This window comes from Pelophylax lessonae, assembly GCF_965119305.1.
Source record: "Pelophylax lessonae genome assembly, chromosome: 4".
Taxonomy (NCBI): domain Eukaryota; kingdom Metazoa; phylum Chordata; class Amphibia; order Anura; family Ranidae; genus Pelophylax; species Pelophylax lessonae.
Window position 1 is genome coordinate 310,873,520 of NC_138771.1, and position 16,747 is coordinate 310,890,266.

The following is a 16,747-nucleotide window of genomic DNA, read 5'->3' on the forward strand; positions in this document are numbered from 1 at the left end:
CATTGCATGGTGAGTTTCTTGGGGTTTATCCTCGCTCTTTTTCGGTGGCTCGGATCTTGATCTTCCTTCCTGAGCAGAAACTGGCCTTGAGTACTATCGAGGGCCAGGTGTCGGCCTTAGCGGTCTTATGCTGAACGATGTTACAGGCAGCATAACATTCTCCATGGCTTCTCCAGACCCTTTCACGTTGGCCCTCAGACCACCCTCATGAAGTCTGCTTCTGATTGTTTGGTCAGAGACCTTTACACCAATGGCCTGCTGGAGGTCATTTTGTAGGGCTCTGGTAGTGCTCATCCTGTTCCTCCTTGCACAAAGAAGCAGATACCAGTCCTGCTGATGGGTTAAGGACCTTCCGCGGCCCTGTCTAGCTCTCCTAAAGTAAAGTAATTGCCTGTCTCCTGGAATCTCCTCCATGCTCTTGAGACTGCTGGGAGACACGGCAAACCTTCTGACAATGGCACATATTGATGTGCCATCCTGGAGGAGTTGGACTGCCTGTGCAACATCTATAGGGTCCAGGTATCTCCTCCATGCTACCATTAGTGACACTGATCCCAGGCAAATTCAAAACCAGTGAAAAACAGTCAAAGATAAGTAGGGGAAAAAAAAATGTCACTGGTCTCCCACCTGTAAAACTATTCCTGTTTTTCAGAGGTTGTCTCATTGCTGCCAATCTAGTTCACCTGTTAAAAGCAGCTGAAACAGAATAACAACCCCCTCTGCTACTTAACTGGCCAGATTAATATCCCAGGGGTTTAATTGACGTGATGCTATACTCTGCTTTTTAAAAAGTCTTCCTTTCATTTTTTTTTTTTTTTTTTTTTTGAGCAGTGTACAAATTTTCTATCGATGGCTTCTATGCATTTATATTATGCCACGCTTGTTTGAGTTAGTCTGTTATGGCCATGAGGTTTCATAGTGAAAGCCTATCCAATCTGTGGTGTTGAATATGGGAGCGATCAGTGTACAGTCCACCCTGCGGTGAACATTTTGTACCCTAGGAGCCATGGGGTTTTCTCATGATTGTGCTTACATTCTTCATATTGTCTGACAGCCTGTTCCCATGATTGGCCAGCTACTAGCCCAGAAAAGACTAAACTATGTATAGGAAAAGCACAATTTGTTTACACTTTAATCCAAAGTTCAATGCCCTGTTTATTTATTTGACCAGTTCTGACTAAAGAATAAAGGTTTAAGGTCAGAGACACTATCTCCAAAGCGTTTTCCAGAAAGGGATTTGGTTGTAATCCAAAGATTGGCTTTTCATAGATCCCATTCCAAAACTAACAGTATAGGAGCAGAACTGATGTCCTGAATGGAACAAGCGTTGCTGTTTTTCATAGATAATGAAAATGTTTCCATGGCCTCTAGTAATATTTGTGGGACAGGAAATAAAGGGAGATCTCTTATCCAAAACATAAAAAGCAACCTTGCTCTCTAGGATTTAAAAAAAAATATATATTTTTTTTTAATCTGCACGTCAATTTACTTTGCCGCTTCTTGTATCTTTTTGGATGCTCGATTATTAGTGAGATCTTGGCACTTGGGACCTTGGGCCTGCATACCTGCTATGGGTATTATGAAGGGTTCAGACTCCATGTTGGATTTTTGATTTATTTAAAAAACCCAGGTAAGCTGTGTAGACAACCCCCACCCGCCCCAATGAGTATGTCTGTCTGTATTTTGTAAAATGTTGTTCAATTTTACATGTACACTTTACGTTTTTTTTATTGCTTGGTTTTGACTTTGTGTTTTTTAGGAAGTGTTAATATTATCGCTGTTTTGTTCACAGGGAGTCCTATCCAACATCTCATCCATCACAGACCTGGGTGGATTTGACCCTGTGTGGCTCTTTATGGTCACGGGGGCGGTTATGTTTGTGCTGGGATTCGCAGGCTGCATTGGAGCTCTACGGGAGAACACCTCACTTCTGAAGTTTGTATGTTCTCTCCTATACCTCTTCTGTCTTCGTTTTCTGTCTTTTTTAAGAAAGTGCTTCCCTAAAGAATTGTCTTAAGCTGACCATACACAGAGGGAATTTACCCTGGTTCCTAATAAGCAGGGACATAATTTTGAGCCATGGGTGGCCTGGTCAGCTGAACCCACACTTGCATCCAATCTGATGCAGCCACTATTTTAGTGTTCTGACAGCTGCTGGTGCTATCTGTCAGAATAGCATCTCTGGCAGGGGAATTCCTCCATTCACCTAGCATGGATGGAGAAATCTGTTAGCCTGCAGACTGAACAAAAAAGTGTATGGCCAGCTTTTAACTTGCAATATTACAATAAGGTTTCTTGCCAGGAACAGGTTGGGGAAATGTCTGCCTTTTCTTGCATGCATGAAGGGAAAGGGCAACAGGGCCATCTCTTGTGACACTTGTTTGGCAATAGTACATGTGCACTACTATTATTCCTTTAAGTGATAACTTGCTGGGAGATTTCCTAACATGCTATTCAATCTCCCATTGCAATAATGTGTGGCTTGGACTTCCCGAGGTGCTTCTTATACTCTTGCTTTGCAAAAACTGTGTGCTAACTGTAAGCATAGCTTTTAGTAATAAACAGCAGTTCATAATAGTTTCCTTCAGTTTATAATTGTTTCCATCTAGCACCATGTAATTAGCTGCACTTAAAACCAATGTGTGCCCTGTTTTTGTAGAAATTCTGCTGGTTCCTCCACACTCAGACACTACAGTGAAGAACCAGCATAAAAGTAAGCATGACAGCACAGCTCAAAACCTCACTTTTTGCTACCTTAAGTTTACCCATGCATTGGGGTGCGACATGTTTGTTTGGTTGGGGGTACATGCAAATGGTTACCTATTTCTCACTCCCCAGCAGCCAGCAATTTCCTTCTGTCTGATGCTTCCAGGTTCTGGGCTAATTCTGCTGGTCCTGCATTATTTGAGATGTCCCAGAGCTGCAACTTGTCAGGCAGCAAAGTGGAGTGTCTTCTAGGGGATGATTCGCACAGAGCAGAGGAAACCTGTGGGAGTTAAGAATAAGGTATTCCAAAATGTATTTCTAGCTATATGAGCATATGTAACCCATATAATGTGGAGGGACCCTACTGCATGGATAAAGTTAACAGTAGCGTTACAGTGGGGCAATAATTGCTGAAACAAATTGCTAATGCCAGCAATATTTGCAATTTGTAGCTAGCAACATTCTCCGTACTAAAGAAGTGATTGTTTTTGGTGTGTTCGTTCAATTCTTTATAGCACTGTAGAGCAAAAAGCAATGGCTCCCTCTGCTGTCTCCGCCAATAGGGAGAGGGAGTCCTGGGACAGCCGAGTCTCTTGTGCACATTGCTGGATGAAGAAAAGGCTCAGTTAAGTATTAAGGGGCTGCTGGGGAGAAACACAGAAGGTTTTTTACTTTCATGCATTAAGGTAAAACACCTTCAGCCTTTACAGCCACTTAGGTCACACTTTTGTCTTTTAACTTCCTCAAACCGAAAAAGTTCTGGCTTTGGCCATTCACCTCTTGGCACGTTTCACCACTTAGTCTTAGTGGTGGAATGTACAACTAGGGCTAATATGGATGGAATGCATCAAGGGGCATGGCCTGTGGCTGAAACAAGAACTTTCAACATTTTTGTGAGGTTAACATTGACAGACGTGTGGCTGAAGTTTGTTGACCAAGGGAATCAAATGCCCTACTGTGATATTTCTTATAGTAATAGCTGGTTGGGGTTGGCTTAGCTAAAGCTAAGGTTATTAAAGAATAGACAAAGAAACAGATATACATGGCAAAAAATATTGGCATCCCTGCATTTCTGTCCGATAATGCACCACTTCACCCGCAAAATTGTTGCAATTACAAATGTTTAGGCATTATCATGTTTATTATTTTTGGTTGTATTGGTATGCCCGAAAAAAGTGAAAAAACAAAAAGCCAAATCTGACACATTCCATGAAAAACTCTAAAAATGGGCTGGACAAAATTATTGGCACCTTCTCAAAACTTGTAAGAAAGAATTGCGTTCCAAGTTCGTAATGCTTCTGTAACTTGTATTTTAAACTCACCTGTATCAATTAACAGGTTCTGACAATATAGAAATCACTTCGGTAACCAGTTAAAATGGTGAAAAATTGACTCAACCTTTCTGTTGTCTGTGTGCCACACGGAGCATGGAGAAGAGCGAAAGCAGCAAAGAATTGTCTGAGGGTTTGAGAACAAAAATTGTGGAAAAGCATGGACAATTACAAGGTCCATCTCCTGAGATCTTAATCTTGTGTCCACTGTGCGCAACATTGTTAAGAAGCTTGCAGCCCATGGCACTGTAGCTATTCTCTCTGGATGTGGACGAAAGAGAAAAACTAATCCGAGTTTGCTAAAACTTCCCTGATGAAGCTAAAATCCTTATGGAAGAATGTGCTGTGAACAGACTAAACAAAATTGCAGCTTTTTGACAAAGCCCATCATTCTACTGGTTTCAGAAAAATAAATGATGCCTTTAAAGAAAACAAGACAGTCCCTACAGTAAAATATGGTGGAGGTTCATTGTTTTGGGGTTGCTTTGCTGATTCCGGCACTGAATGTCTTGACTGTGTATGGCATTATGAAATTTGAAGACTACCAAAGAATTCTGGGCTGCAATGTAGAGCCCATTGTCAGAAAGTTGGGTCTTCATCAAGGGTAATGGGTCTTGTAGCAGGACAGTTACCCAAAGAACACGTCAAAAAGCACCCAGAATTGGTTTAAGACAAAGCTCTGGAGAGTATTGAACTGGCCAGCAATGAGTCCGGATCGAAATCCCATAGAGCACCTGTGGAGAGATCTCAAAACAGCAGTTGGGAAAAGAAACCCTTCCAATCTCATTGATGGCTACAGGAAGCCATTGATCTCAGTTGTTTTTTTTTTCCAAGGGTTGGGCTGCAAAATATTAAATTGAGGGTGCTAATAATTTTTGTCCAGTCCATTTTTAGAGATTTTTAATGGAATGTGTCAGATTTGGCTTTTTGTTTCGCCATTTTTTTTGTGTCCTACCAATACAAACCAAAAAAGAAATAATGCCTAAACATTTGTAACTGCAACAATTTTCTGGATGAAGCGGTGCATTATCTGACAGAATGGCAGGGGTACCAATATAAAATAAAGTGGTGACCTATATTGTACTGCGAAAAGTAAACTTTAATGTTGGTACAATGTAAAGATCTCAATACAATCTGTCAAAAGCAAGTGTAGAAGAAGAAAATGATAAAGGGAAAACTTTAGAATCTAGAGTAGTGGTATGTCATCGGTGATAAATGTTATGTTGCAGAGAAATGGTAGAAAATGCATCTAACCGGTTCAGAATACATAATGTCAGTAGGCACGCCAGTTCACTTTTGTGTCTGCAGGAAAAAAAGGTTTACAAGTTTACATCTCGTAGTAATGGAATAGAGCAAAAGAAAAAGCTGAGCGCAAGTTAGAAGTACAAATACAGTGGGTATAGAAAAGAATCTGCACCTCTTTAAAGTCAGTTTCTTGCTCTGCAGCCTGAAACGAACACTAACACGGTTTTTGTTTTATACTCAGTGCAACTTACACTGTATAACTCCCAAGTAAAAGCTATAATGCCGTCATGTCAGAAAAAAATTTAAAATTAAAATCCGAATCCCTGAGTTTAAAAAGAATCACCTCCTTGTCAGTATTTAGTCTGTTGGGATATGTCTCTATTAACTTTGCACATCTAGACATTGCAGTATTTGCCCACTCTTCTTTTCAGAACTGCTCAAATTCAGTTAAATGTGATGGTGACTGTTTGTAGACTGCAGCCTTCAAGTCATTCCACAGACTTTAATGGGGTTTACGTCTGGGTTCTGACCAAGCCATGCAAGGACATTGACCTTTTTCTCTTTCAACCACTATGTGGTCATTTTTGCTGTGTGCTTTGGGTCAGTATCGTGTTCGAAAGTAAACCACCTTTCCATTGGCAATTTTCTTGCAGTCGGCAGCAGATTTTCCTCAATGATTTGACAGGATCTTGTCCCATCCATTTTTTCCTTCTATCCTGACAAATGCTCCAGTCCCTGCTGCAGAGAAACAGCTCTATAACCGGGTATTACTACCTCCATGCTTTAATCAGGTGTAGCTAATTTCCTTCTCAATGGCATCCAAAGCCATTTTTCTTTCAAATGTGATCATCTGTGGTCATTTTGATAAGCTCAGCATAAAAATGCTTTTCAAAGAGCATTTCAGTCCCTGGTAGTGCAACTGAGGCAAACCGTGGGTGGCAAGGCACTGTCAAAAGATCTCTGGGATAAAGTTGTAAACAGGCACAAGTCAGGAGATACAAAAAAAGTCAAAGGCTTTATCAATGCATAGAAGCACATTAAGAATATAAGAAGTGGAAGGTATTTGGTACAACACAGACCCTCCCTGGATCAGGACTTCGCTCCAAACTGAATGAAAAAGCCAGGAGAAAACTGGTCAGAGAGGTTACCAAGAGACCTACAACAACTCTGAGACATTGTCACACAATGACCATTCTTTGTCATAATTTCCTGCAACTACTTCAAATTCTCCACAAATGTGAGTTGTATGGGAGGGTTGCAAGAAAAAAGCCACTCAAAGGACACATGCAGTCACGACTGAACTTTGCCAAAATGCACCTTGAAGATTCTGAGGCCACATGGCAAAGTGTTGAGGCCAAATAATAAAAATTTTAGTCTCATCTGACCACAACAGCAAGGGATATGTCTGGCAGATTTCAATTCAAACACCATTCCTACAGTAAAGCATGGAGGTGGTAATATCCTGTTATGGGGATGTTTCTCTGCAGCAAAGACCTTCTTCTCATCGACATCTTTTGCTTTCATTTTGCGAGTGGAAATGATTGAGGGCAAGTGTGGGGCTGCCTTGGGAGCAGTTCTCCCAGTGATCGCCCCGGGGAAAGTAAGAGGAGAGGAAATCCGGCCGGATAATCACAGAGTGGGGATCGCCCTGCTGAAACAGCTTTCATTTGAATTGCTGGGTGCTCGCCATCACACACAGCAACGCCTCCTGGCCTGGCTCCTTTTGATAGACAGAACACCGGTCCAACGCAGGGATGTGTGATGTCTACCATAGGAGCCGATCCAAGAGATGGGACTGTGTGTGATGAACGCCCGGCAGTTCAAATGAAAGCTGTTACAGCGGGGTGATCCCCGCTCTGTGATTGGCTGGCTTTCTTATCCCCTCTCTTCCCTGGCATGGATGAGGTGGCATGGATGAGGTGGCACGGATGGGCACTGATAAAGTTGTTAATATTTATTTTTGTAATTAGTGCAAAAACGTTTAAGCCCCCGTTCACACTAAGGCGACCTCCCATAGGGAAGCTGCGGACCTGTTCTAATAGGAGCGACACAAGTCGCTCCGACTTAGAAAAAGGGTCCGGAGCTTCTTTGGGGCGACCAGGAGGAGACCGCCATAGACTTCAATGTTATGAAGTCCGTGGCGGCCGCTCCGAGGTCGCGGCGCGCTGCTCGCACCGCGACCTCGGAGGTCGCGGTGCGAAGTAGCGTCGCCCCTATGTGAACGGGGGCTAACAGTGTCATTTTATGAGTTAATTTGAGGACATGTTTAGGCGTGGGGCGGGGTTGGGTGGGACAACTTGTGGCGAGTAACCCTTAAGGCCTGGCTAGTAGGTCAGGACTTGATAGTTTGAGCCCTGCAAAGCACACAGCAAAAATGAGTTCACAGTGGTTGAAGGAGAAAAAGGTCAATGTTCTTGCATGGCCAAGCCAGATCCCAGACTTAGGCTGGCCATACACTATACAATTTTCTTATTCAATTTCCTTTAGATTTACCTTTAACTATGTAGTGCAAGGGCCTGCCTGATTGCATACAAATTGAAAGTGTTTAGGTTTGACCCTACATTACATGGTTTTGGTAAATCTAAAGGAAAGTTGAACAAGAAAATTGTATAGTGTATGGCCAGCCTAAATCCCCATTGAAAATCTGTGGAATGACTTTTAGGACTGTAGTCCACAAATGGTCACCATCAAATGAGCAGTTCTGAAAAGTAGAGTTGGCAAATATTGCAAAGTTAGTAGATGCATATCACAACAGACTAAAGGCTGTAATTAAAGCAAAAAGTGGTCCAACAAAATACTGACATAAGAGGGGGGGGGGCATCCTTTTTTCAACTCAGTGGTTCTGTTTTTGATTTGATTTGTTTTTTGACTGATTACATTTTTTTCTGACATGTTGGTCTTTTTTCACTAGGCTGTTTTTAAGTTGCAAGTAAGTACAGCTAAAACATTTTTTCGGTCTTAATCTTAGGCTGTAAAGCAACAAAATGTGATTATTTTACCTGCTTTTACCCCGTACATATACTGCGGTAGGGCGGCCCTTAAGCGCAAAATCACGTACCTGTATTTATACAGTGACGATGCATTTTTTTTTCAAAACTGTCAGTCTTTTTTTGTGTTTTATAGCGCACAAAAAAAACAGGTGATCAAATACCACCAAAAGAAAGCTCTATTTGTGAGAAAGGACATCAATTTTTTTTGGGTACAGTGTCTGGACCGCACAATTGCCAGTTAAATCAGGACAGTGCAGGGTCGCAAAAAATGGCCTGGTCAGAAAGGGGTAAAACCTTTTCGGGGCTGGAAGTGGTTAAAGGTGGTGTTTTTCTATAATCCCTGTACAGTCATTGATGCATATGACTGTAAACTGAGCAGATGTCTCATCCCTCTGACTTCCTCCAGGAAAAGGCAAAACGACTCATTCCTTCAAGAACTTTTCTACAGAAGGTAGTTTTATAAAACTCATCTAGCCTTTTACCGGTTTAGAAATTCACAAAAAATTTAAACAATCGCCCAAATTTTACATGTACCAGATTACTAATCGGAAATGGTATCTGTTTTTTATGTACAAAATTGTCACAAATCCTTGCATAAATGAAGCAGCCTGGCTTGCATTGGACCGCTGATTCTTTTCAATAACTTTTTTTTCCAAGTTTTGCCCACAGGAACCTGTCAGACCCTTTTTTCTTTGATCAGAGTAAGTGCATACAGGGAACTTGCATGATAGTGTTTTAGCAAGTGCATGGACTTTGCTGCATATTTTTAGCATCAACGCAGCACTGCAAGTAGCACAGTTCCCAAAGAAGGACTCTCTGCAGTTTTGACGATTTTTTTTTGTCTTGGGTTGAAGAGATGGGCAACTTCTACCTACACCATACCTAACCACAGGTCTAATTAAAATAATCTGCTTTTTAGGAAAAATACATATTGAAACTAACTTGTATGCATTTGAATTGAGCCGTAGGGGAGGAGAGGCTTGGCCCCTGCTGTGTCTAGCTTACTCTGGCACAGTGTGGGGCACTCTGAACGATGCTAAAACACACACCGGACTCTATAGGTCCTGGCGCCACAGAATAGGAGTATAGCGGTGTGCCCAGGGGACAGTTGAAAAAGAGAGCTCCTTATATTATAAAAACACTTTAGCAAAAGTATCCCATACAAATCCCGTAAAAAAAAAAAAAAAAAATCCAAATGCATAGATTTTACCCACCGATGATCCTATTGTGTATTAAGGCAGAGTTTCTTAAAATCCTCCTCTTTAAAATGGTACCTGCTAGGGATGCACCGATCCAACTTTTTTGGACCCGATACTGATACCGATATCTGGGGTTGTGAAATCGCCGATACCGGAACCGATCCGGAGCTACACACAAAGCAAGTGGCTGCAGTACAGAGCAAAGCCACTGTCTGTGAATGGAGGAGCCACACACATGAAGCAGAGTGCATCTGATATCACTCCGCCTGTGAGCCGGACCTATACAGGAAGTAGCGGCTCCCATCCCATACTACTACTGCACCTAGTAAGGGATGGCTGAGCCCTTACTCAGCAAAAACCGGATCGGTCAATGTTACCAATCCATCTAAAATGGCCATATCGGTGCCGATATCCGATCCGAATATCGGGTCGGTGCATCCCTAGTACCTGCTAGAATGTCATGTGTTATGGGAAATGCTACTGTATGGAAGATCCCCTTTAAAAGCCATACATGTATTTACTTTTCACCAATGTAGTGCTTTGTATGGATTTGATTGTAAAAGCTGGAACCAAGCTCAACTTTAGAAGACTGTCCTCTTGTAGCTGTATAGTGTGCAAGTGGAAGAACCTCTTGCCAGCATGTTAATAATTTTTGTGATAAATAAAAAAGAGAACAGAGCAGCGCCACCTGAGTGTAGTATTAAAACAATCCTTTATTGGCATAAAAGGTAATGCACTCACATGAGTGATAGGAAAGCAGGCTTTACAGCAATTGACAAAGGGCCATTGACGAAGGGGCACGCATGCCCCGACCGCTAGCACCGCCCCGCTTCCGCTGGATCTGATGAGGGAGAAGCTGTGATGCCGACAGGACACCAGGAAGTGCCAGAAGTCAATGACACAGCCAGGACCCAGGGCTGTCTACACCTCTCCTGCCTCCCCTGCAGCGGACCGGATGACTTGCTATAAAGCCTGCTTTCCTATCACTCATGTGAGTGCATTACCTTTTTATGCCAATATAGGATTATTTTAATAATACACACAGGTGGCGCTGCTCTGTTCTCTTTTTTTTTTTTACTTGGTCTACCATGCCCAGAGTCCCCTCCTAACTCTGACAGTCGGCAGCCACCCAGCCATCCATCTCTACTTAGACTCTACTCCATGGACTTTGTATCTATATACACATGAAACCTGTATCATTATTGTGTTTATTATTAGTTTTTGATTCTCTATGGCCCCTTTCACACGGACGCTCCATATGTCCGTATATCACCCCATCTGTTTGCGGATGATATACGGACATAATGCATGTCAATGGGATTGCGGATGTCAGCGGATGAGCATCCGCTGACATCCGATTTGCGTTCTTTCAGTTCTGTCCCGTTTTTTGGAATGGAACAGAACCCTATTTTTCTTCCGTTTAAAAAAACAGGATGCAAAATCGCATGTCATCGGTGTCATCCGCTGACATCCGCAATCACATAGACATACATTATGTCCGTATATCATCCGCAAATGGATGGGATGATATGCGGACATACGGAGCGTCCGTGTGAAAGGGGCCATAGAGAATCAAAAACTAATAATAAACACAATAATGATACATGTTTCATGTGTATATAGATACAAAGTCCATGGAGTAGAGTCTAAGCAGAGATGGATGGCTGGGTCGTTTTTAAAATTCTCCCCTCACACTGTGGGTTTAATAGCGCTAGTCCAGCATCTGTTATATAATTTTTGTGATGACTCTTGGCTATATAAACTGATGTACCAACAGAAAATGACAGGACACCATTCCACCCCTGCTTCTGTGCTTCCTACCCACTGCTACAGTGTGGACAAAGGGAAAAAAAAAAAATTCTAGTATAGTGGGAGGTATAGGGCCTGCTCAAGATTATAAGGCCCCATTCACACCGAGTTTGTCTGAAACGTGTGTGGGATTTTATTTTTTTTTTTTTTTTTGGTGTGATTTTTATATGACACACATAGGACAACCCATTGATTTCAATGGGCTACCTTATATGTGACAAATGTGGCTTTTTGCTGGGTTTCAGTTCATGTTTTGTTGTAAGTTTCTGCATGCTGCCGCATTTGGGTTGCTGTTAACCATAAACGGCACCGCAAGTGTTATGTGCATTCCCAGTATGTGCAGATGTGAATAAAAGCTTACTGCCTTGAGTCTCAACCAGGAAGTGTTCTTTCTTTCTTGTCCAAGTGACAAGAGCCAGACAGAAAAGAGGAGAAATTCCCCCTCAAGGAGGACACACACTGCATTTGAAACCTGACACGAGAAATCTCAACCGAGTATTTTACACCTGGCAGGTTCGAACTGCTTCCCATTCCTCTCCTTTTGAACAAACCTTACAGTACGTCAGTGTTGGCCTCTAAAATAAAATGTTTTTCAACTGTAAAACTTAACAACCTGTAAAAAGTATATTTTCAGTGAAAGCTGTTTATTTAGAAGCTGTAAGAAAAAGAATACAGTGATAAAAAATTCCAGCTGCTGACAACAAGAATTGGTAAAGGAAGCCAATAAAGGTAGAAAATGCATGCAATTAAAATCTACAGTTTGAGGCCTACACAAATCTAATCTAAGAAAAAATGAACAGAATAAATGCAGAGGAATTTGTAGCCTTTGTACATCCGGTGCATATGTTTTTGGTGTCCACACAAGGGGCCTTCAGCAGGGTATGACGATAAGCCTATCTTGGTCTGGAACTAGTGGATATCTAATCGTGCGCTCCATAATGTTGATCGGACAGAAATCCAAGTGTGCTTCTAATTTCCTATAGTTTGCTGACAACACTGTCTCTGCTGCACAAAAATCGCAAGCCGTGTTATCAGCCCTGCCCAAGTCTCCTGGCTCGAGCACAGCCTCAAACACAAACCTCAAGTAAGTTCCAGGTGCTAAATGCTATAAACCCCCACTTAGGAGTTATATAAGCAACAGAGTGCAAAGTTATAATCTCAGTTCAACTATGCTGCTGACTTGTTGCATGGAAATAAATGCAAACCGATAAGAACAACATATACTGACAGCGCTCAGGAGTTTGAGGCTGGTGCTGGAGAGTGAAACCAATAATCCATGGGAAATAATCGATAAAAGTACTGTCCTTTTATTTGTAACATTTAAAAAAAATGTGTGGTCCAGATGACACACAGAACGTTACCACACTGGCGCTGGAAAAGGCGAGGGCACTGGTGGATGAATGAGGCCTGGGTAGGGTGAACCGTGAGGAGACCTCCGAGCACCGTGGCTAAAGATGGTGATTGCTGCAGGTAATCCAAGCCAGACACCGCCGGCGCGACCGGATGCCGTCACTGAGGCGCCTTGTCGGAAGCACTATACCCAGAAGAGAAGCCATTCGACCAGCGTGGAACGCATGCGTCCCTGTTGCTGTGACTACGCATTTCGTGTGCATGTGCTTTTTCAAGTCGTCCACCAGTGCCCTCATCCTTTCCAGCGCCAGTGTGGTAACGTTCTGGGTTCAGCCTCAATCCGCTCCTGAACGCTGTCAGTACCTGATACTCACAGCCTCAAACACCTCTTCCATTTTCCTCCTCCATAATAAAGGGTAGGCTATTCAATAGCCTTGCAGAGGAGAACTAGTTACAAGGTTGACCAGTCAAGATTACAATGCAGGAGAGACATTGGGGTTGATTTACTAACTCCACTGTGCTCTGGAAGTGCACTTAGAAGTGCAGTCACTGTAAATCTGATGGGAAGATCTGAAATGAGGGGAAGCTCTGCTATCATCCAATTATGTGCAAGCAAAAATGCTGTTTTTTTATTCTCCTTGCATGTCCCCCCTCAGATCTACAGCTATTGCACTTTCAAGTGCACTTGTAGTGCACAGTGGATTTGCCTTTAGTAAGTAAACCCTATTGTCAGCTAATTACAGGAAGTCCGAGGAAAAATGGGAATGCTTTAGGAACATATTAAACAAATGCATCTCGCATTGCATTCCTATGGGAAATTTAGAAGAGACAAAACCAAACCTGGCTGGCTAAACCGTAATGTTAAACTTATTAGGGGAAAAAAATGGCCTTCAAGAAATATAAATCAGAGGGCAAAGTATTGGCTTTCCTGCAAAACAAGGAGGCAAATAAGAAAAGTAAATACAAAATTAAAATGGCTAAAATCAACTTCGAGAGACCAATAGCAGAGGATAGTAAAAAGAACCCTAAGACATTCTATAAATTTATCAACCGCAAAAAAACTAGGGCAGAGCATGTTGCACACATAATTAACGATGAGGGGAGGATGGTTACAGAGGACACTGAAAAGGCAACCGTGCTTAATGCTTTTTTTCTCCTCAGTCTTTACACAGGAAAAGGAGGGGTACACTGACCATGACTGTATGGTTAGTAGTAATTCTCAGGATTTGCCGCTATGGCTAACAGAGGGTGAAATCGGGGAAAGGCTAGATAAAATTAACACAAATAAATCGCCAAGCCCGGATGGCGTACATCCGAGAGTACTCAAAGAACTTAGTAAAACTATATCCAGACCACTGTTCCTGATCTTTGCTGACAGTATTATGACAGGAAATGTACCAGGGGATTGGAGGAAAGCTAACTTGATACCGATATTCAAAAAAGGGCAGAGGCATGTCCCGGGAAATTATAGGCCGGTCAGTCTGACATCGATAGTATGTAAACTTCTGGAGGGGATGATAAGGGACTATATCGTAGAGTTTGCTAAAGACAACAACATCATCAGCAGTAATCAGCAAGGGTTTACAAATGGGCGTTCTTGTCAAACCAATCTCTTAACATTCTACGAGGTGGTGAGCTGTGAGCTAGATAGGGGGGAGACCAGTGGATGTAGTGTACCTGGATTTCGCTAAGGCGTTTGATACAGTTCCCCACAAGCACTTAATTTATAAAATAAGGTCTGCAGGATTCAACCACAAGGTTTGCTCTTGGATACAGAACTGGCTAAAAGGGTGTGTCCAAAGGGTGGTAATAAACAGCGCATACTCAGACTGGTCTGAGGTGGCTCAGTCCTGGGACCAACCTTGTTAAATTTATTCATAAACAGCATTGAGGACGGGATCAGTAGTTCTATATCAGTTTTTGCAGATGACACAAAATTGGGCAGGGCAATAACTGCACAGCAAGAAGCAGATATCCTACAGAATGACCTGAACAAAATAACAGAGTGGGCAACGACATGGCAAATGAGGTTTAATGTGAAGAAGTTTAAGGTTTTGCACTTGGGGACTAAAAACATAAAAACACAATACACTTTAGGGGGGGAACCTTTGGGGGAATAAAAAATGGAGAAAGATCTGGGAGTCTTGGTAGAGGATAGACTAAGCAATAGTATGCAATGTCAAGCGGCAGCTACCAAAGCCGGCAGAATATTAGCATGCATAAAGAAAGGGATGTATTCCAGAGATAAAACTATAATCTTTCCACTTTATAAAACTCTGGTCCGACCGCATCTGGAGTATTCTGTCCAGTTCTGGTCGCCAGTCCTCAGGAGGGATGTGTTGGAGCTGGAGAGAGTCCAGAGAAGGACAACTAAACTAATTAGGAGATTGGAGGACCTTTTTATGAAGAGCTTCTACAATCGCTTAATTTATTCTCCCTGGAGAAGACGCCTGAGAGGGGACATGATAGCAATTTATAAATACCTCAATGGTGATCTCCGCATAGAAAAAAAGCTATTCAGTCGCAAGGATTGCATGAGGACTCGAGGCCATACAATGCGATTAGAGGAGAAGCGTTTTAACCTCAGGCAACGCAGGTGGTTCTTTTCTGTTAGGGCTACAAGATTGTGGAATTCTCTACCACAAAAAGTAGTTTCTGCGGGAAGTATGGCTACTTTCAAAAGACTCTTGGGACGTACATCTCAAGAATCAGAACATTAAGGGGTATGAGAGATGATTACAGCCACGTGCGCCTACACAGGTTGAACTAGATGGACTATTGTCTTTATTCAACCTCAACTACTATGTAACTATGTAAGAGCTTGTTTACACTTTTGTGTTGGCCTGTAAAAAGTGATCTGCAGTGGATTATATACTTTATTATTTAGGTTTGAATGGTAATACAGTTGCATTGCAACCCCAGTCACTTTAATGGGAGTGATTTATTTATTTTTTCTGCCACTATTATGGAGCAAATTAGCATGGGTACATCCCGGTCTGGTTCCCTTTACAGCTTAAAGTGGTTCTAAAGGCTGAAGGTTTTTTTACCTTCATACATTGTATGCATGAAGATAAAAAAAAAAATCTTTAACACCGGTTCCCACATTGGTTCGATGCAGGAACTTTGAGAATCCACTGTGGGTTCCTGGATCGCACTCGACTCGCAGGCAGTTCACACTGCCATATGAGAACTGCTGGGAGTTTCAATACAAAGTTGACGACGCCCCCCTAGATTAGTTTGCATATCGAAGTGGGAACTGTCAGTTCGGACAGGAATCGGATCGCATAGGTGTGAACACCCTTTCTATTTGATTCTGGTGCGGACCAAAAAAAGGGTCCTGTGCAACTTTGGTCCAAATGCAATGCAAATTCAGCCATGCAAACTGTATGGCTGAAATCACATCGCATGTGATTTGCACAGCAGTGTGGTGCGAATCACATGCGATGTCTGACATCGCACATTTGTGAACCAGCACTTAGTGTTCAGAGCCCCCCCATATACTTGCCTGAGCCTGATCTCCCCATCCAGCGATGTGCACGATAGCCGAAGCTCCCATATGCTATCAATCGCAGCCATTGAGGAGGGAGTGGGGGATGGGGCCGAGCCGTGCTCTGTCACATAGGAACATAGAGGCGGCTCAGAATCGAGCACGCATGCTTGCCCCCAAAGCAATCGGCTTGCTCTGGGGGCACTCAGCAGGGGGGAGGGGCCAGGAGCATCGACAGGAGAAGAGGATTAGGGCTGCTCTGTGCAAAACCATTGCACAGAGCAGGTGAGTGTACCATGTTTGTAAAAGGTTCCACTTTTTTCTTTTTTTCAAATAACAATTACTTTAAGTTGGCCGCAGGAGGACAGTAAAAATACAGCTCAAATAGCCTGTTTTCACTGGCCCCCGTCCCCTCCAAATTTTAAACTAAGCTCAAGGAGCACACTGGATTTTTGGAAAATACAGGTATTTTTGTACTTTTAGTGTTTTAAAGAGAAAACATTGGGAAATGTGCATGTGTTGTAGAGATGTGCTGCTCGGGTGTGGTTTTTTTTTTTTTTTTTTTTGTTTGTTTTTCTCATTTTAAGCAACAACTAGTTTAGCCTCGGTTCACACTAGGGCGACCTGTGA

At 42.5% G+C, this 16,747-nt stretch overlaps 1 protein-coding gene across 1 annotated transcript in view; it reads left to right on the plus strand.

Moving 5' to 3' along the window:
* Positions 1-16,747, plus strand: part of TSPAN17 (tetraspanin 17) — a 144,895-nt gene that overhangs the window by 82,001 nt on the left and 46,147 nt on the right. Inside the window, exon 3 of the mRNA XM_082256848.1 lies at positions 1,797-1,939. Within this exon, the coding sequence (XP_082112974.1) occupies positions 1,797-1,939 (143 nt within the window). The remainder of the gene's footprint in view (positions 1-1,796; positions 1,940-16,747) is intronic.